Genomic DNA, 22981 nt, shown 5'->3' on the forward strand with positions numbered 1-22981 from the left:
TCATATGTAATAATAAATGAAATCCCGATTTATTGCTGGATAATGGCTGTCATTGGTTTGATATTATATTACGAGAAACTTTCAAACGGGTTAATACTTGTTAAATGTGGTTTAAAATAATAAATAATTTTTTGAATACATTTATTATTTTTCTAATAATGATGATAATAATAATTTTTTGTTGATATTTAATTGATTTTTAATAATATAATTATTTAAAAAAAAAATAAATAAAAACGACTAGAAATTAATTTATTTTGAATTAATTTATTTTATTTAAAATAAATAAATTGTTAGAATAAGTAATTGTCTAATTATAATATTGTAATAAAAATATATATATATAATTATACCCTTTATAAATATTTATAATTTTTTTATAGTTATAATTATAAATATTTAATATAAATTACTCTCTTGATTGGTATGTATGTATTGTCATCGAAATAAATGAGTCAATCATATGATATATACATATAAATTAGTTATAAAAAGTTTTGCTCCATTTATTGTAATCACTTTGTATTCAATCACTAACACACACACACACACACACACACACACACACACACACACACACACACACACACACACACACACACACACACACACACACACACACACACACACACACACACACACACATACACTCACACACATACACTCACACACATACGTAATAATCATTAAGTTTATGAGTTATTAACAAATTTCTTAAATTATTATTATAATTTATTAATTATTAATTCATTATAACTATAAATTATGGCATAAAAATAATTTACAATATTTTAATAATTATAATGTATTTAAATATTTGCTTAAATTAACAAATAGGCAAATAGTGTTGTTAGTTGTTATACAATATTATTTTTATAAAAAAAATTATTTATAATAATTGCTAAACAATTTATTTAAAACACCTTAACAATTGGTATTTATTTATTTAATATTATTATTTAAATTTTACTAAATATTCAATAAATTTATACAATTAAAATATCAATTTTTTAAAATAACATTATTAAATAATAAAATTCTCTTTGATAAATATATATAATTTATATCAATAAATATAAAATATCAATTTTAACATATTATATATAATATAATAATCAATTAAAATAACAATAATATATAAGTGATAATATGCATGATTTGAAATGATGTGTGCATTTTGCAAAATAAAAATGCAATGTTTTTTAATATATATATATAATATCATCAGTAAAATCATATATATTTATATTATTTATAAATAATGAGATATAATAAATATTAATTACAATGATTTGGTGGTATTTATGGTATTTATTTACGTGTATTGTTTGGCAGGAAATAAACTTAGAATTTATTTAACAATTTAATTATATATTAGATTTTCATTGATTGAGGAATTTCTATATTAGATTTCATATATAAATTTTTTGTTGTTTTAATATTTTAATTTTTTTATAATATGATATAATTATGTCTAAAATTTATTATACTTTTAATAACGTTATCATCAACATCATCATCCTTATAAATTGTCTCCATTAATAAAATTATTATTAGTATTAATGTTGTAATTATCATAATTTGTTGTTTGCCGTAATTATTATTAATATTATTTAATTATAAAAAACCCATTTAAATTCACTAAAATATTAAAAAATCTTATTTAATAATAAAAAACAAAAAAAAAGTCTAATAAAGAAGAGAGAGAGAGAGAGAGAGAGAGAGAGAGAGAGAGAGAGAGACAAAAAAGAGATCATCAAAAATGAGACTTTTTTTATTTTTTGCTGTTTTTATTTCATTGAAAACATTTTTGTGTTTTTAATCCACGGATCAGAAAGAAAGAAAGAAAGAAAGAAAGAGAGAGAGAGAGAGAGAGAGAGAGAGAGAGAGAGAGAGAGAGATAGTGATCTAAAGAGGATTTTCGTTTGCAAGACTCGTATATAATTAAATCACTTGACTTTTATTTCTCTACTATTACTACTGGAGTGGTTAGGTTGTAGTAGTAGTAGTAGTAGTAGTAGAAGTGATCAAAATAAATCAGTTAATTAGTAAATTGATTTAATAAATCAATGGCATTACACATCATATATATATATATCACCAAATGAATCCAACAACAAAAAACAAAAATTATATTTTTTAGTCAACGACTCCATTAAATTATATATAATATTAGGAATCCCTTCTGTTTGGCGACGATTTTAAGTAAAATGTTTTCAATTGACCCTTTCCTTTAACAGTCACCAGACCTCTCTGTTCAAACGTATAGCCAAACTCTTCGAGTATATGGGCTGTCTCTTCGACTACCTGGCCATCAAATTAAACGATAGACAAACAAAAATTAATACCATATTATCCAAACATAACAATAATTTTTAAAAAATATATATTTTGTGTTTACATTAGTGTTAAGAGTTTAGTTTATATGTGGAAAAGCATACATTAAAAATCCATTAAAAATTATAACAACAATTTATTATCTGTACTTTATATTTATTGAAAAAAATATATTTAATATTTTATTTACAGCTATTTTTCTCTCTCTCTCTCTCTCTCTCTCTCTCTCTCTCTGAGCTATAAAAATGGCTACAATTTTCACGGATAGAGCAGTGATACCAAACAACAAAAAAACATCTAAATTATTGTATTGAATGTATTGATCATTAATGAGTCGCCTATTTATTTTATGACCATAAATTTCAATTACTATAAATTACTTGCTATAATAATAATAATGTTACTTATAAATTATAGACTCTATATAATGTATAATAACAAATTTTATATCTATTATATCATTTCAATATATATATATATATATTTACTGTACAATAGTTAATAAATTATATATAATACTGCATAATTATAATTATACATTTTTATTAATACATACACGTAGAGTAAAATAATTTATTTTATTTGTAAAATAAATATAATTTAAATTAAAGTTATATTAGTAAACATATTTTAATGAATTTGTTTATAATTTAATTAGTAATGTATGATATAGTTTGCTAATTAGCATACGACTACTACTACTACTACCACCACTACTATTAATATTAATAATAATATTATGAAAAAGTTTTTTTAGACTTATAAACTCGTTTTACTTAAACTTATAGAATTTAAGTTCAAGAATATTCTCGTATGAATTGATGTCAACCACAAGTGTGATGACAAGTGCTGTCAAAAAATCAAAAAATAAATATTAAATTAACACTTACTTGAATACTACCAGCTTTTCCTGTACTCTCCATCCTATGATATATAAAATAAAATATACAATATATATATATATATATATATAAAGTTATAATTAATAATGCATTAGTGAGCCATACTATTTATATATTATTTACATTATACTAATCAAAAAAATTTGTTTCACAATCAACACACACACACACACATAGACACAAATTATAATTAAAAACTATAGTATAAATTATTTAGATAAAACTTAAGCCTATAATAATATTAATATTATAATATATATTATTAATAAGTTGACGATAACTGACAATAATACTACTAATAATAAAATGTATTGTATTGTCAATAATATAAGGAATCTACAAAAATATATATTATATATATATAGTGAGAGATAATAGTTGTAATGTCATAGTTTAAGTCTAAACTATAGGTTAGAAAAATAAAATTCATGACTATTATTAACAGTACACTGCTTTCAAATGGGGCCCTTAAATATCATCATTAGATAATGGGTTAAATGGCAAACATATACTACAATAATACTTTTACATGAATACAGCTAAATGAAAAATGCGTGTAATTAACTTTAATGTCTGCAAATTTTCTAGAATAATTACCAATACCCAAAAATAAAATAATAAAAAGACATTATCATTTTTATCTATTATACCAAGGTTATTTTCTAATAGATATATATATATATATAAAATAATAATAAATAACAAAATACAAGACAAACCTGGACGCAACGTTTACCGAGTTTCCCCACCTAAAAGAGTACATTAAATATATATATTGTATATGTAATATATTGATATATATATAGTAAAAATAAATTAATAATCGATAAGTAATTTAAGGCGCGTTTAGTTTGGAGTGGTGTTAACGTATGGGAAATGGGAGTTCAAAAGCAAGAGAGAGAGAGAGAGAGAGAGAGAGAAAGAGAGACTAATAGATAACTTACATATCATAGTGTGGCTTACGAGCGCCGATAACTCCCGCAGTGATGGGTCCATGATTTATGCCTATTTATATTTAGTTGGAGATAATCAAACAAAAAAACACAAGTAAATGGTAGTATAGTTTTTAACAAAAATAAAACTATTTGTTATAATTAAAATGTTATCTTAAACAACAACAAAAAATGTATGAAATAACTCGATAGTAATGATTAAATAATGATTAAATGATTAAATGTTTTTTATACCCATTCTTAAGACAAAATTGTTGAAACTTTCTTTATTAATCATATTAAGCGTATCCTTTAAAGTCAATGCAAACTCAGTTAGTTGTGCCAAATGAGACCATCGCTCCTTAAAGCTAGCATTGGCTGGTAATGATTCTTCACTATTGATACCACTGGCCGCCATATATGTGGCGCTAATCGTCTTAATTTTGATGATATTAGCGAACCGGGTTTGATCGAGTAGGGCGTCGTAATCGGATATCACTTCATTTAGAAACCGTATACACTCTAAGCCCTGATTATTGACTGATTCTTCAGTATAGAAGTCGGCAAAGTTAGGCATTGAGGCAAACAATATGCCCACAGAATCGTAACTTTTTGAATACAATTCCTATAAAATAATAATAATAATAATGATATGAAAAAGTGATTTTTAAGTGCATTCTCTCTCCAGATTTTTAATTAGTCTGCTATTTGTTTAGGCATTATTCAAGTGTTTATTTAATCATTCATTTATTCATTCATTCAATTTGTTTCTGATTGAAATACCTCATCATTTTTGCGTTTGCCCAGGAAATGGATGGCCACATGAGGAGGTAGTATATTATAGACCAGTGCCTCGTTTTTGCGTCTCATGTCAGCCACCTTTTCCTTTTGCTCTTCGACATCCTTTTGCCAGAGGAATAGTCGCCGAGACATGAGTTCAAACTTTGCAAATCAAATAAGTATTTGACATTTAATTTGATTTTATGTTTGCATTAGACAGACAAACACAACACACATACAGTATATACAGACAAGTATTTTCAAAAATGTTGTGTTTGTCTTTGAAATTTTGTGTGACATTTTAATGAGAAAAATAGATATACAGTATATATAAATATATAAACGACAATCAAACAAACCTGTCTATTGATTATAAATAAAGCGATGGCAATAGTTGTTATGATAATTGAAAGATAGTATTCGTGGCCTAAAAAGTATTTTCTATTGTCATATGTTATCCTATCATACATTTTGAACGATAGGTCTAATTTAAAAACGTTTAGACAGCACTGGGCTATGACTAGAGCAATGATTATAAACATTTTGACCAAATAGCTGATTCTGGTTAGAGCTGTCACACCTAATTGGCCTAAAATACTAAAATAGCAGAGAAAGTGTGGCAATGGATAGTCATCGTAGCCGTTGCCGAGCGCTTCAACTGTTTCTGAGGGCTGTTCTGGTTGTTTGGATAGTAGTGTATGTATCGATCGATTAATGTTTTGTTCAGTCAGTGAATCCTTTTGATAGAATACCTGCAGAAGAAATAGAGAGACAAAAAAAAGAGTTGAGAGGAGAGAGAGTAAGAGAGAGAAAGAAAGTGAGTGAAAGAGAGAGAGAGAGAGAGACAAATAATCATTCAATAGACATAACACTAGAATTAGTGAGAAAATAGTTAGAGAGAGAGTCTGTTAAAAGTCATCAATCGTTAAAGTCTATAACGTTTTAGTTTATATGCAATATAAATGATATATAAAAACTTTTCATTTTATTATAATAAGTGGTTAAAAAAAAGAAAAATAAACAAAAGTAATAAAATAAAACAAAATCATTACTTACATTGACGAGAATGTGGGCCGTAATCCATATGATAATCATACTGCCGGCTATCACTAATCTGATCCATGCCTTCTCTTGGACTGCTTGTGACAGCGTTGCGATTGGCTTTGGAAATGACTAAACCATTTGTGGGGATTTGAATTATTATTATTATTAATAATAAAATAATATTAATATTAATATATATATATAATACTAATACATATAAAATATAATCACATATTTATTTATATAAATGATATAATATATTAATACTTTTTTTTCTCTCTCTCTTGAAAACAACACTATTTTCTCAAACACAACAACAAAACATGTCTGTGATAAACACCATAGCATTTAGAGTATGGCATTAATGTGTGCATAATATAAAAATTTTTGGCCATTAATAATATTATTATAGCTCGGGTATACTTGAGAGAGAGAGAGAGAGAGAGAGAGAGAGAGAGAGAGAGAGAAATTTATATTATTTATATATATATATATAACTATTTGAACTAAAATTAATGATTATTTATATATAATATTTACACTTACATTGCATATTATAGGAGCCGTGCAAACGACAGCTTTGGCTATCAATAGAGTTACGCATAAAAATAATACCAAATAAGTCGATAATCGCCTAAAAATATATATAAATTATATAAACATTAAAATAAGTTTATGATAAATAAATTAGTTTAACGGGTTTTCTTTTTTAAAAAAGGATAATATTTAGTAAAAATTAAAACACTATTTTTAACACAAAATTTTACACACAAAAAATGATTACTGTTTAATAAATAAAATATTTATATAAATTATATTATATTACATTATGTCATACATGTATAAAACATATACTGTATATATATACTGTATTTATGTTTTATTATTGCTAAATAGCTTTAGCAGCTAATTATATTTGATATATAAATAAAATTAATCAATAATTACTTATCCCTTGAAATAATAAAATAGTGTTTTATATATATATATATATATTATATATTATATTAGTGTTATGTTTGTTAATATTTGCTAATTAATATTAATTTGCAATTATATGATACTATATTATCGATAGCTGCAAAACTAAACTAAAAAAGACTAGAGAAAGAGAGAGAGAGAAAACAGTAATTATTTGTATAGTTAGAGAAACTTAAGTAAATGTAAATATTTAATAGAGAATAATAATACTAATACTAAATAATAATGAAATATAATATAAAATACAATATTTTGATTATATAAACCCGATGTATCACTTACGGGGCGCCGACGAGTAAGTAAGCTATCAAATAGCAAAACAATGTCAACGGAAGGCCTACTAATGACACACAACTGGTTATATCACGACTGTTGCGGTACTGGTGCTCAAAGTTGTCGTCTTTGAAGTGCAATGAAAATGTTTGGGTGTGTTCAGAGACATTCTTGTCTCCGTCTCGGCTCAACAACTCTTGATAGAGACGTCGCTTATATTCTTCGGGATCTTTTACTTCGTCCAAATAGTTGATGGTCGTCGATGCCGCCGCCGCTGCCGCCACCGCAACAGCTGCCGCACTGTCGTACGATTTTTGCCGCAATTTGGTCGACTCGTCAGTTGATGTCGGGTCGTCGATATTGTTGTCGACGGCGGCGACTGTACTGACAGGTTGAACCATATCTAACGTTCCTTCAGGATATGGTTTGATGACCCGAACAATTAAATAGGTCTTAATTGCGGCCATACGAAGGTTCTCGTCACGGGAGGCGCCGTCGCCGTCTTCCACTTCAAACTCGCCGTTCAAAAAACTTAATGTCTTTTCTGATATGTGAACTCTCCTGTAATAATATATCACCAAAAAAAATTATATATTTATAAAATACATCACAAATAGTGTACAGTATATCATCAATTAAGATGACATTTAATATATTATATACAACAACAAAAATTACATACAAACACACATACAGTAGTAATTAGATGTTATGTTTAGATTTTATTAATAAAAATCCATTTTTCACTTTTAAACCAAAAAATTAATTAATTAATTGCAAAAATAACAAAATTCTTTTAACTAATTAATTAATTTTCAACTTTTTCCGGGAAAATTTCCCAATTGGTTGAACTATAGTACAGTTTATTATTGTGTAAATAAAGAAAAGGAGATTTATATTCTGTTATATTGTGGGTTAGTATTGAATCGTATTATCCATTTAAATGGTAACAAAGGTTTGCCATTATTAACATAAGATTCAATTTTCTCTTAACATTTAATAGATTCGCAAATAAATACAGTATATATAAACCAAAGAGTGAGTGACAAAATGATAGTAAGTGTGTGTGTGAGTGAGTGAGTGAGTGAGTGAGTGAGTGAGTGAGTGAGTGAGTGAGTGAGTGAGTGAGTGAGTGAGTGTGTGTGTGTGTGAGAGAGAGTGAGAGAGAGAGAGAGAGAGAGAGAGAGAGAGAGAGAGAGAGAGAGTCAAACAATTTTTTTCTCTTTCGGTGATCTTTTGTGTGCAAATAAAAGGTAAAAATATGTCATTAAATATTTGAACAAAAAAATCTTTAAGTTTTATTTTTCTAACACTAAATAAAAGTTATGCAAATCACAGTATGAGTGGAGCTTTGTATTAATAAATATGAATAAATAGACAAAAAATAATAATAATAGAGAGAAAGAGAGAGACAATTTAATTCATGTCATGAATATATATTTACGTAATATCCATACATTTATATATATATATTAATCAGGGTTAAGCAAGGTTTTGGATTTTAGGGGGGGGTAGACCGGGGTAAAATTTACAAAATTCTCAAAAAATCTTGGGGGGGGTATTGGGTGGGGTAAGATTTTTATTGCATTTTTAAACGGCAATTTTTTCAAAAATCCAAAATCAGGGGGGGGGGGGGTCTAGAGAAAATTCCCTAAAAATTCCTTAAGTTCCCGAATATTCCCATGTAAATTCAATAAAATTCCCACAAGTTCCCGTATAAATTCCCGGGAAAATAGGTAAAATTTCCAAAAATATAAAAAAAAACTTAAAAAACTTAAAAATTAACAAAAATTTAAATTTTAACAAAAAATAAATATTTTTTAAAAAAATTTTTTAAAATTAATAAAAACTTAAATTTTAACAAAAAAAATAAAATAATGTATTTAAGATTTAAAAATAGTTGATAAAAGCATTAATGATACACTATGAGTTATTTTTAGTATTTTAATAATTTTTAACTTTTAACATAATTAATTTTTTAAACAATACTTAATGTTTATAGTTTGTTATATATTTTTATTTTTATACAAATACTGACTGAATACTACTTATTTAACTCAAATTTCGTTAAAGTTTAATTATATTAAGTACAAAATTGAAAATATTTTTAAATTTTTTATTTAAAATTTAAAAATTATTAATAAAAACATAAGTATTTATTGTTTTATTAACTTCTTAAACTTATATTTAAATTGTAATATGATTACTCTTTTCAACAAATAGGTAATTTTTAATTTTTTAGTTTATTTTAATTAAAATAATGTTATTTTTTGATGACTTTTAACGTTATTTTAACTATTTTTAATCAATAATTAGATTTTTATAAATATTATAAACATAAAAACACTTACTAAAATAGTATCAACTAAAATTAAAATTTTTATAAATTTCAAAAAAATTTTCGGCGCCTTCGGCGCCGAAATTTTAGGGGGGGGGGTCATTTCTCCTCGTTTTTAAGCGACAATTTTTTCAATTTGGTCAAAAAGTCTGGGGGGGTAAAATCCCAATTTCTCGATCTTAGGGGGGGGGGGGGGGGGGGGGGTATTTTGGCCTTACCCCCCCCCCCCCCTTACTTAACCCTGATATTAATATAAATTAGTATTAAAAGTCTATATAAATCTTGACGCAAATAAGATATAACAAATGAATGGTTGCAAATAAATAGCAAAACATATATTATATATTTTTTATACAGTATATACATTTATATACGATATATGTGGGTATATACTATTATTATATACTAGTATTATATGTAAGTTACGTATAAATTGTATAATATATATACAATATGTGTAATACTAATGGTAGTCTATGAGTATAACAGTATATACGGTATATATATATATACAGATATAGATAAACACACTGTGTATACAGGCATTAAATAAATCCAGTGTCTAAACTATTAATGGCATCAATTTATCGTTTAAAATATTGTTTATAAATCTACTATTTTTTATGAGACACTAAGGGGCGAGAGTGAGTGAGTGGGTGAGTAAGAAAGAAAGTGAGAGAGAGAGAGAGAGAGAGAGAGAGAGAGAGATTTAGTAATATTTATATTTCACTCAAGCATTTTTTTATTTCCACTAACTTTTATATATTTTCTTTATGATTGCAAATTTTCTCAACGAATATAAATATACTGTAATTTTAATTCAAAAAAAAGAAAATATGTTAAAAATATATATATGAATAAATTCTTGAACGCAAAACGCTAAATGCTATTAATAAACACAAGTATTTTTTTGTAGATAAAAATTCATGAAAAAAGCTTTTAATACTATTTCCTCTCAATTTCTTTCTTTCTCTCTCTCTCTCTCTCTCTCTCTCTCTCTCTCTCTCACTCACTCACTCACTCACTCACTCACTCTTTAGTATTCTTTAAGTCTTCAATATCAAAAAAAGACTATCTATTTTGCAGAATCAGAGCACAACACACAAAAAATTGAAGATATATTCTGTATATCTAACCAAAAAAAAATAATTCAGTATATATATCACAAAAAATACAAAGAGTTTTTTTGCCTAACATTTCATATAAAATTCACTGCAAATCATCAGCAATTCTTGTAAAAATTATAAGTTAAAAAAATTAACTTTTTTTAGGTCACACACACACACACACACACAGAGATACATTGTATTTAAATGTATACTAAATATATATATATACAGAATATCATATATATAAATATATATATATATATATATACATAATTCATAAATTTTTAGCATAAATTCTAACTTAAAATTCTATGGTTATATTTTTAGTATAGATTATTATGGGTTATCTATGTCTATGTCTGAGTTATTATTCAATAGACATTACCTTAAATATATATATATATATATATACTGTATATATCGTTTTTATCGTATTAAACTTCATAACTCAAAGATCGCCTCCGTTTTTTATAGATAACTTTGGCATTCAATTTATATGTATATATAACTACTACAACAACAACAATATTGATTGCACCGACCGTTTTTCTTTACCGTTATTTTTATTGCCTCTGAGTCTGATTTTTCTTAAATTTATATCGTTTTTTGTTGTTGAAACCATTACTGTCTTTCATATACAGTATATATATATATATATATACAAAGTTTATATATAAAATTTATATACGATATGAGTTAAATAATAATAATACTAAAAAAAACCTAATGTTCTAAAAATAAAATATAATATAAAAAAAAGTTGATATCACACACACTCAGACAAATAAAAGTTAAATTAAATATAAACTCTTTTTTTAAAAAATAAAAGAAAATTAATTTTTTTTTGTAGTTGTAATTTAGGCATACATTACGATAATGTATATATATATATATATATATATATTAATATATATACTGTATATCTAAGTAGATCTGTTTTATATGTAAATTATATGTAACTAATTTAAAATAAATAAAATAATTTTTTTATTTTAAAATAAAACCTACCCGGGCAAACCGCCACTCTCCATTTTATTGGCTAACTCGACATCGCGACTGTAGACATCAAACTGCCACTGGCGTTGGCCCAACACACCGGCCAATACGCCGCCCGTGTGGACGCCCACTCGCATGTCGACCGGCGATTTTGTCTGCTCCCGAACCGATCGGATGGCGTCGACCATCGATAGGCCCATATGAACGCACAGTACTGCATGATCTGATCGTTCCTCCGGAGCGCCACTTATACAGTAATAACAGTCGCCCAAGATTTTGATCCTCAACTGATGATATTTCTGATAATTATATCGCAACGAAAATAATTTATATACATATACAGTATATATTAAACTTTTAATTATAACATTAAAAGTCTGTATACTCTTTATATATAAGAAAAATTGTATGAAAGTATCGCATTTATATAAAGCTAAATATAAGATAATTAAATTGTAATGAAATGCCAGAAAAAAATTACGGAATAATTTTAATAGGAGTGAGAGGCTCACAGTCGGAGCCAATTATAACAAGCATTTAATGAGGTCTACATTCTGGTATAAAACCATTTTATTATACTGTATAATATAAGTACTGTACTTATATATATATATATATATATATATATATCTACACTAACACTGGTATTAGCGGTAAAAATGATAAATACTGAGGCATTTCATAGGAAAAAATTCAATTAATTTGTTGCAAAAATAAACAACTAATAATATTATTATAACAAATTTCTATTATATTCAAATTTCGTTACATTATAAATATAGCATCAAATTACTATATTGTTGGATAGGGATGTAAAGGGGATGAAAAGAGAGAAAGAGAGACTTACATCCGATAATTTATCAAATCTGGCAAATAGTTCATTAAGAGTCCTGACGAGCTCTGGTGCCGGACATGTCGATGATATGGCAGTGAAACCGACGATATCAGCAAATAAAATGCTAACATTCTCGTGACGGCTCATATAGATCTTATGGAACTGTCCCTCGACTACAGCGCCGAGATCTTGGCGTATCTCTGCGGCCACATGTTTGGGCAGTACCGACAGCAATAAGCGCTCCTAAAAATAAATTATTTTGGAAATAATAAATATTCAAAAATATCAAATTTTAAAATATTATTGCAATGACACAGAAACTTAATTTAAATTTAATAATTACTAAAATATTATTTTTTAAAAACCTAAAACTAATTATAGAGAGAGAAAAAAAAAGAGATAATATTTCTATATATATATATATATATATATATATATATATATATAGAGATTATATAAAACTACAAATAATGGTGTAATTAATAAAATTACTAATTATAAACATATACTGTATATATATATCATATATTAATATAAGCAAAGATAAAAAAATATAGATATGAGTATATATTTTAAGCAATAAATACAGTAATAATCTAAAAATATAATATATATATAAATATATATATATCTGATGGATGTCGTCATACCTGTTCCTGCGATTCCTCTTCGAGTACTAACTTGACTTCAAGGCTCTGACGAGTCTCCAGAAAGGCTCTTCGCTGTTGTCTTTCATAGAAAAAGAAAGACATTGTACCCAATAGATTAGTACCGGTAAATATAATGAGATTGGCGGCCAACTGATGGCCAAACAGATCTTGTCGGTGACTACCGCTGCCGCTGACACAAGTAATCAACACGAAGTGTATCAACGCCATCGTTACTGCTAATGTACTGCATATGCCCAGCCGTAACGGTAGTATAACATAGCATGAGTAGGTATACAATAGTATCAAAGCTAATGAATCGGTGGGTTGGGCGGGTATGGGAAACATCCAGGCATCACAGAATATCTGAGCCATTTGTACCGTCCAGACTACAAATGGTATTGTTGTCCACAATCTAGTGGCCATTGGCGACGATTTGCGACTATTTCGCTGAAGGCATAGCACTAATGATATCAATGTCAAAGCAAATGTTACGAATAGTACAGCCATCTGAGGTAAATGTCGGGATGAATAGGACAGTGAGTACAATAGGAACAGTACTACATTAACAAATAAGACGATCACTATTAGGGTATTAAAGTCACTTCGTTTTTCATTTTCATAGTATTCACGGTATAGATGTTCGGCGTCTCTATCGGCAAAAGCAAAGTGCATACACTTCGGTAGAAATCGTTGGACACCCGAGTGATCGATACTCAGTTCGGTGTCACCTCTTTTCAATAGCAGTGACTGGCGTTTTACTCGAGGCCTAAACCGATTTTTGGCTGCATTATTGTTGTCACCGTTGATCGGCTTTAGCTGTTCATTGTCGTCCATGTCGTTGTCGTCCATGTCTTGGTCGTCGACATTATGGTCATCACTGTATGGTTGTTGTTGGCCATCAATTGCGGTCAACTCTTTTACACCATTACTACCAATAGTCCGTTTTGTCATTTTTGTTGTGTTGTTTTGTTTTATTTAAAAAACTTTATTATCGATTTCAATCCATATTTTTTCTATGTTTGATAAATATATTTATTTTATAGTATTTCTAGTTTGACTGTATGTGTGTGTTATGCCAACAATTTCTGTCAAATAACACAAAAATCTAATCAATTTTATATCAATAAAACATTTTCTGAGATATAAAATAAATTACATTCAATGTACCGAAAAAATAGCTCAAATAAATATAATTTTTTTTATATATCCTAAATTGATACAAACATTAAGGATTTTAATGTTCAAATTATTGTTTACTTTGTTGTATTTAATATATATATCTATTGTATATATATATAAATATAACTGCAATGCAAATCATTTGCCGCATTTGTAATGCATACAGAATATTATATAATCATAAAATTCTATACAGAAAAATATATACATATATTATGAAAATGTATAGAATATTCTGAATTAGACTATATATATCGTATATATCTATATATTGTAACACAATTATTGATTATAATATTAAAACAATATTGTTTTGGGCGTTTGTCAATTGCGCAAAGTAAACACACATACATACATACATACATAGACATCAATTCAATTCAATTATAATAGGTATATATATATATATTATATAATATACACTATGGGTTCACATTTTTCACTTACATGAGAGCCAATATAGACTACAAAACACACACACATACACATAGTATAACACTATATAATTTTTCTAACTGGGTTAATTTAATTATATCCTGAAAAATGTGTATCTATTGTATATGGTATATTATATATACCGTATATACAATATATAAATTTATATATATATATATATATATATATATATATATATATATATAGTAGCAATTTATAACAACATCATCTATAGTTTTGACATTTTTTCAAACAACTATATAAATTATATTATTGCTGTATCATATATCACCAGTACAAATATTATATTTCTCTCTAATGGCAATTTCGTCTATTAGTAGCAGCACATCAACAACAATAAGAGAGAGAGAGAGAGAGAGAGAGAGAGAGAGAGAGAACATATAAATTTAATTTAATTATTTTATTTGTCGGCGAAAAACTATTTGCTGAACGATATGTTTAAAATTTTTATCAAAAAATCGCTTTAATTAATTGACTATCGTGTGTGTGTGATAACAGGCATTTAAAATATATAATTAAATTTATACATATCATTACATATCGGAGACAGTTTGTTTATATAATTATTAAAAAATAACTTTTAGAAAATATTATATATATATATATACAGTATATAGTATATATATGGTATATCTATATATAAAATATTTTAAAAATTTATATACAAAATACTCTCATTGCTTAACTTGTCATGAATTCAACAAATCGATTGTTGATATTACAAACATTTGGAAAACTTAAACAAAAAAATTTCAAATAACTATATATATATATATTGTATATATTTTTTGTTATATTATTTATGAAAACAGTGTAAATATAATTCTCAATACTAGAGTATACACAGTACACCTGTTTTGACTTTTCATTTTAAGTGCACTATAATTGCACTGTGAATGACATTTCTATTGCAAACAATATTAATTTTTTTTCAAATGTAAATATTAAACAATCAAATACAGTTATGCAGAAATTTAATTTACAAGAAAAATATATATATATATATTAGTTAGAAATAAATTGTTTAAAAATAACTTATTTGAAAAAAATGATGTTTAAAATTAGTATCAAATTAGCAATACTATTGGTGTGTGTGTATGTGTGTGTTTAAACATGTTAATGACATGTTATTTGGGGGTAGGCTACTACAGTAATATAAATATACTGTAAATTGTGTGGCAATCGTATAACATTATATAATAATAATAATAAGAGTAGTAGTAATAAAATTGATATCCGTCAATGTGTTAGTCAATTTTGTTGATTAAATCAAGTGAACTAAACAAAATAAAACACACACACATACACACACACACACACACACACCGATAAAATGGTTGCCCAACAAAAATCAGCACAAATTAAAAGAATAGCGAAAATACAAGAATTTAATGTTAAAAAAACAAAAAAACATTGAATTCATTGAAACATTGTGTGTGTGTGTGTGTGTGTGTGTGTGTTATTTCTAAAGCTATAATTGTATTGAATATAACTGCTTATATAAAATTAGTCAACACTATATAGTATATACAGTATACTGTATAGTTATATACAGTTTAAATCTAATGTTATTCTGTGTGTTATATTATTGTATGCATTAATAATATTACGGTATATATTGAAATATTATATAAAAACCAGAATTGCTTCAATGTTAACAAATGCTTAACTGTAATATTCGCTATACTTTTATTAATAATATGAAGAGAGAGAGAGAGAGAGAGAGAGAGAGAGCAAGAGAGAGGTATGAGTGCTATAAATAGCAAACATTTTAATGCTATACAATATTTTAGTTTTTTAATAACTTTATTTCAAAAAGTTTGCAAACATCAAGTACTGTACAACACACACACACACACACACACACACACACACACACACACACACACACACACACACACACACACACACACACACACACACACACACACAAACACACACACACACACAATCATTTATATTTATTAAAATGAAAATTATATTTTCAAAATTGACTTATAAAACAAATACTTTTAGAAATCTAAAATATTTTTAAAAACATTGTGTATTATACCGTAGAGATACATTTTTGAATAATAATGTACTTAATTTTATAAACATAATATTGTATTTTTAATATTTAATACTTTTTAGAGTCTATGCGACTATTGATCAATAATGTATGTATGTATGTGTCTATTGTTTTTAAATAATGGACATAAAAATATTAATTAAAAATTCATTACATTTATATACTGTATATTCTCACATACAGTACAATCATGTTTATTATGCAAAAATTGTTATATAACTATTATGGATACTATCTATGGATAGTACAAACATTGTTAACAATTTTTAAACCATCTTTTATAAATAGCTATACTTTTATAGGTTTATCAAATCAATATAATAATAATAATGTTGTGAGCAAAACTATAATTTTATTTAACACTAAAACATTATGAGGGCATCATATTTATAAATATATTACAGAATCTATATATATATATATATATATTAAATATAAATATAATAATATATTTTCAATTTAGTATATTTATTACAAATGAGATTATAATTTAGCATTAAATATAATAAAGTTTGTCATCAATAACAACAAAATATTTCATAATATAGCCATAGAAATGTTTTAAATCTATGTTAAATAAATAAATTATTTTAAGTTATTTATTAATAATTTACATCATATAATTTATAGCATAGATTTTTTAAAAATAAAATATCTCATGTGATAATATATATATAAATAAAATTGTCAGATATGAACATTATTAGAAATAAATAAACTATTTTAATAATAAAACTATCATTTTTTTGGTCGACTAATCAATAAATGATCATCACTTGGTCATCATATAAAAAAGCATTATATCATTATTTTATATATATGTGTGTGTGTTAGTTGTGTTTTTTATGTGAGTGTGTGTATATTTGAGTCTAATACTGTCTATACATAGTGAGAGTTAGGTAATATAATTTCATTATATAATAATAATAATATGGAAACATATGAAAGAAAAAAACGATTTGAGTGTTACATATATACACACACAGAGAGGCATATAAAACATGTATTAGATTTTTGGTAGTCCTCATAGTCGTCGTTGTTGTTGTTGTTTTTGCTATTATTGTTGTTGTGTTCGTGTCTTTCCAGTCAAATATTTGGATGACATGTTATACTAAACTAAACACTAATGTATTACTATTACTACTACGACTACTACTACTAGTCCTCTTGTATTGCTTCAGTGATTAATTGCTGATAATATTTGCAACAAACAGTTGGACATGTAATTCAACTATAATAGTGACTTATAATTTTTTGAAGGCTCCACACACACACACACAACAACAACAACAACAACAATTATTGTCATATATTTTTATGATAATACAGTAATAATTCAGACAAATACACACATATACACACACACACATAGACACACACACATAGACACACACACACACATATATATATATATACATACACACACACTTGTAATTTTTGAAAAACTGTTTTGTTTTATTTAATTCACCGATTAATTATCCGAACATAACGTCTAGTAATTAAATAATTATTTAAATACACGGCAAACACATACATACAGACACACATAGACATACATTATTAAAAGCATTTCTAACATTAAAAGTGCATTTAAACGACTAAACTACTACTACTACTAACTTAAAAGGCAAATAATTAAAAACACAAGCGACTGACTAATCAATACATGTATAATACAGTATAAATTAAAAGCAATGGATAGGATAGTGATTGAAAGAGAAAAACTAATTTGAATAATATTAAAGAGAAAAAAGAGCCATAAGTCGTAAAAATCAAAATACAGTAAATAAAATTGTAGTCATAAAAAATTATATATAACTAAGAATTTGACTTACAATTTAATATACTATTTTATATATATATATATATCACACATTATACATTAGTTTATATACAGTATATTTATTATATAGATATATAACTTTATATTATATTATATAAGGCATTGCATTTGCCAACGGCTTGATTGCTGTCATATTAACTGCTATTTGAGTCACACATTCAGTGGTACTAACAGAGAATCACAATTACTATTGCTTTATATAACTATAAGTTCTCTCTTTTTTTCTCTCATTCTCTCTCTACACTCAATATTGCATTATATACTTCAATGGATATTAATGCCAACAACTATTAGTTTTAAATACAGTTTTTTCCTCTCTCTCTCTGGTCTAACAATTACCATACAATTTGTGCCCTCAAATATGATGAGACATTTTTGAGTGTGTGTGTGTGTGTGTGTGTGTGTGTGTGTGTGTGTTATACAGTAGTTACCATCATCTCCACAAAACCGATATATCACTTGAAATACAGAAAAAATATATATATATAATAAAACAATTTTCTCTGTGTGTCTGTATATATATATATGTATTATACGGCTATAAACTCGAGTTATGCAAGAATTTTCAATTTAATATATGTTATGAATTCATACATTTCTGCTACAAATTCAATGCAGTTTTTATTATATTCAAAATCTATATATATATATATAATACTGTATATAAAGAATATTCTTTATTACAAATATACTGTATATATATATTATTCTATATACTATATAACACAGAATTTTATACACATACAAAAAAACTAATATAAAAAAAGATTGTATTGAGATTTTATATATATATTTGATATAAATTTAAAGGCCAAATCTAAAAATATAAGCTTAAAATGACTAAATATATAGCAACAAAAAAATTAATTGCATTTTGAATATAGCTATTACCAGACAACTTGTCATCAATTTTGTTTGTCTATAACTATACTACACTACTGTATTAGTATACAGTGTTTTTATGGCTTAAAACAAATGCAATAAAAAATACAGTTATATTTAAGAAATTATTAGAATATAATATATATATATTAATAGCAAAATAATTTATGCCATAAAATATGTTTACGATATTTACACATAAATTAAATATATATTTATATATCATTTTACTATAGTATATACTGTATAATAACAAAAAAGTGATGACAAATGTATTTATTACTATATAGTTTTTAAGTTAAACAAAAAAAATTAATTAAAATACAGTGTCTATTGTCAAATGTGTTTCATGTAATTAATTGCATCTAATATTAGAAACTATTTGCTAAAATGTATTGTAATTACAGTACACATTAATAGCCAATATTATCGGCAAATATAGCAAATAAAAGCCAATAAGTCTTAATACAAGTCATAGATAACTATATATATACTGGTATAGTGTATATACCATATATCATACATTATAAAACATGATATAAATTAATTAAAATAGACTTTTTTTGGATTAGTATTACAATACAATAAAAAAAAACATGATATATATAATGTTATACTATGTGTTTGTCATCCAATACTAATTTGTGTGTATTAGTTATATCAATGATATTGTAAAACCCATATATATAGATATATATATATATATATATATGATATAATCATATGTTTTTTAACTGTTAATACCATTTAATACTATTTACTATTTTAGCAAATGATATGGAAATTCAATGAATATTATTACTATTAATAATACTAACTATTAATAGTAACTCAATAATAATAATAATAAATAAATAAATAATACATACGTGTATTGATTGGTATAAATAAAATAAAAATTACCGCAAAATGTCACACATTTTGTTGTTGTTGTTGTTAATCATCAGACAATTTAAATAAAATATTTATTTTATTTTTTTAAATATATATACAATTAATATTAAAAAATGAAACTTTTTTCTATAGTTAGAAAATTATTATTATTTAATGATTAAACGATAGTATATATGATATAATAATTAATAAAAACATCAAATGAATGTTGAATTTGTTTAAACATTTTATTTTATTGATGAAAAAAAAACTTTTTTTTGACACTAAAATAATAATAATATTAATTGCAATCAACAAAAAAAAAATATTATTTAGTTTTTAAAATGACAATCAATTAGTAGTGAATCCAATCGTTTTTGAATTCATTGAATATATTTTTTAAGTCTCTTTAATTAAGTCCACAATTTGTCTTCAAAAACAAAATATGTATCACTTATTTGTTGTCCAAATAATTAAATATATATTAATTGTCACAACAATTGGTTGTCCGACCAGTAAAACACTGGCGTTTCGTCCAAACTATCGTATGCTATGTTATGTCTATTAGTAGTCATAATAATAATAATAACAATAATAATAGACTCAAACCATAGGTTTACACATAAAATCTATGATTGAATTTGTGAGTCAAGACTATCACTACTACACAACACTCTAAACACAACAACAACTGCAACACTACTACTACTACACAACACAATACAGTACAGCACTAGTAGTAGTGTTGTATAATAGCGCTAAACATTACAATCAAATCACTCACTCATTCCAATCACTCAGTGACTCACTTATGCAACATATATACAGTATTGTTAATCACTGCTCACACACTCACACACATAGACTGACTGAACAACGCATGCGTTACAACCAAATGAGTGACTCAATCGATGCATACATACATACAGTCGATAACCGATATTATGGACTAATAATTATAATAATAATGACAATCGGTATCCAAATATTTGATCGAAAAAAAATGTTTAACCAATGAATTAATTATTTGTTTTTCTCAATAAAATAGTTGATATCTCTCTCTCTCTCTATAATAGTATAATTATTACTTAAAAAATATTATATATATTTTATTACATGAATTTGATATAACATTATAGTTAATATACTTTATATGTACTAATACCTAGATTTGTATGTAGTTTTTAAGTGTAGTATAGTAACCAAATTTGCCTACACTGTAGTAGAGTTCACCTGTACATTAATTTGGGTCCAGGTCAATTCATATAAATAAATTTTTTTTTTGGTATTTCCCGCCCCATCCACCCCACCCCCTCCCTAAAATATTTTCTAATTAAAGTTAAATTAAATTATTGAAAATATATAACATTATAATATTTATAAATTTTTTAAAAACATGTTATTTTGAGAAAATTTATTATCGAATTTCTAACTTGGTAATTCTAAAAATTATTGTTTATATGTACAGGTACAATTTTTTTTGTCTATTAACTATTTTTTTTAATAATAATAGCTAGATCAAAAATTCTATATTTAGCCCTAATTTAATTAATGTGTCAAAAATTTTATTTATTATTTATTATTTAATCTAAAATTTATATTTTCAAAAAAAATGTTATATTATTTGTTTGTTGTAGAAAAATAACATATAATAATATAATATAATATAACAAAAATGTTTGTATCATTTTTTTTTTAAATAAATAAAACAAAAATACATTTAAAGTTTTTTTGTTTTCAATTTATTTCAAACATCTATTTAATTGTTTTTACAAATATTTGAATTCATTTATTTCATTCTTACAATTCATTTGAGAGTTATTTTTAAATATATTTATATATATATATAATTTAATTGCATATATAATTGAATACAAGATTTTAATAATGTTTTTTAAACAACTAGAGTTCAAATAATGTATTATAGTTTCAAATTTTTTTATTATTATTTATATATTTTTATGTATAAATGTTTACCGATTCAAATCAATAGGATTTTTTTGGCGATATATTTAAGTGAATCTATATTTACATAATAATATCATTACCGGTCACTAATCGGTCTCTTATTTAAATAGTTTAACAGATTGTCTTATAAAAAAACAGTAATGTTATGGCATTTGATTAAAAAATACAAAATAAAATACAAAATAAAATAATAACTTTGACAAAAATATAAGGCACTAAATAGTATAGTATAGTATAGTTTTATATCAATTTAATAAATTCTAGTTTTATAAAAAAAATTTATATATAATACTATACTGTATATTGATTTGGCATTTTATATAAAAAAAAATTTTTTTTTGATTAAATTTAATATTATTATTATTATATAAAGTTTGCTTCTTATATAATATACTGTACGGTATATATATATATCATTCAATTATGTGAGTCTTGATTATAAAACTTATTATATAAGACATATTTATTATTATTATTATTTGTTGAAAAGTTATACTTAACTTTCTCTATAGCTAGACTTTTAGGTTATCAA

At 25.0% G+C, this 22981-nt stretch overlaps 1 protein-coding gene across 1 annotated transcript; it reads right to left on the reverse strand.

Moving 5' to 3' along the window:
* Positions 1–1693: 1693 nt before the first annotated feature.
* Positions 1694–14262, reverse strand: LOC128956231 (adenylate cyclase type 3-like). Its single transcript, XM_054301922.1, has 13 exons — positions 13178–14262; positions 12540–12770; positions 11705–11991; positions 7259–7810; positions 6542–6629; positions 6008–6124; positions 5311–5703; positions 4955–5113; positions 4427–4796; positions 4184–4244; positions 3959–3988; positions 3228–3261; positions 1694–2307 (listed from the first exon to the last, which is right to left on the reverse strand). Exons 1-13 carry the CDS (start codon positions 14126–14128, stop codon positions 2173–2175), a joined length of 3408 nt encoding a protein of 1135 aa, XP_054157897.1. The 5' UTR covers positions 14129–14262; the 3' UTR covers positions 1694–2172.
* Positions 14263–22981: the final 8719 nt, after the last annotated feature.

The sequence above is a fragment of the Oppia nitens genome, unplaced genomic scaffold (genome assembly GCF_028296485.1).
Source record: "Oppia nitens isolate AA-2021 unplaced genomic scaffold, nextdenovo-longstitch-racon4-pilon3 scaffold2_pilon_pilon_pilon, whole genome shotgun sequence".
NCBI lineage: Eukaryota > Metazoa > Arthropoda > Arachnida > Sarcoptiformes > Oppiidae > Oppia > Oppia nitens.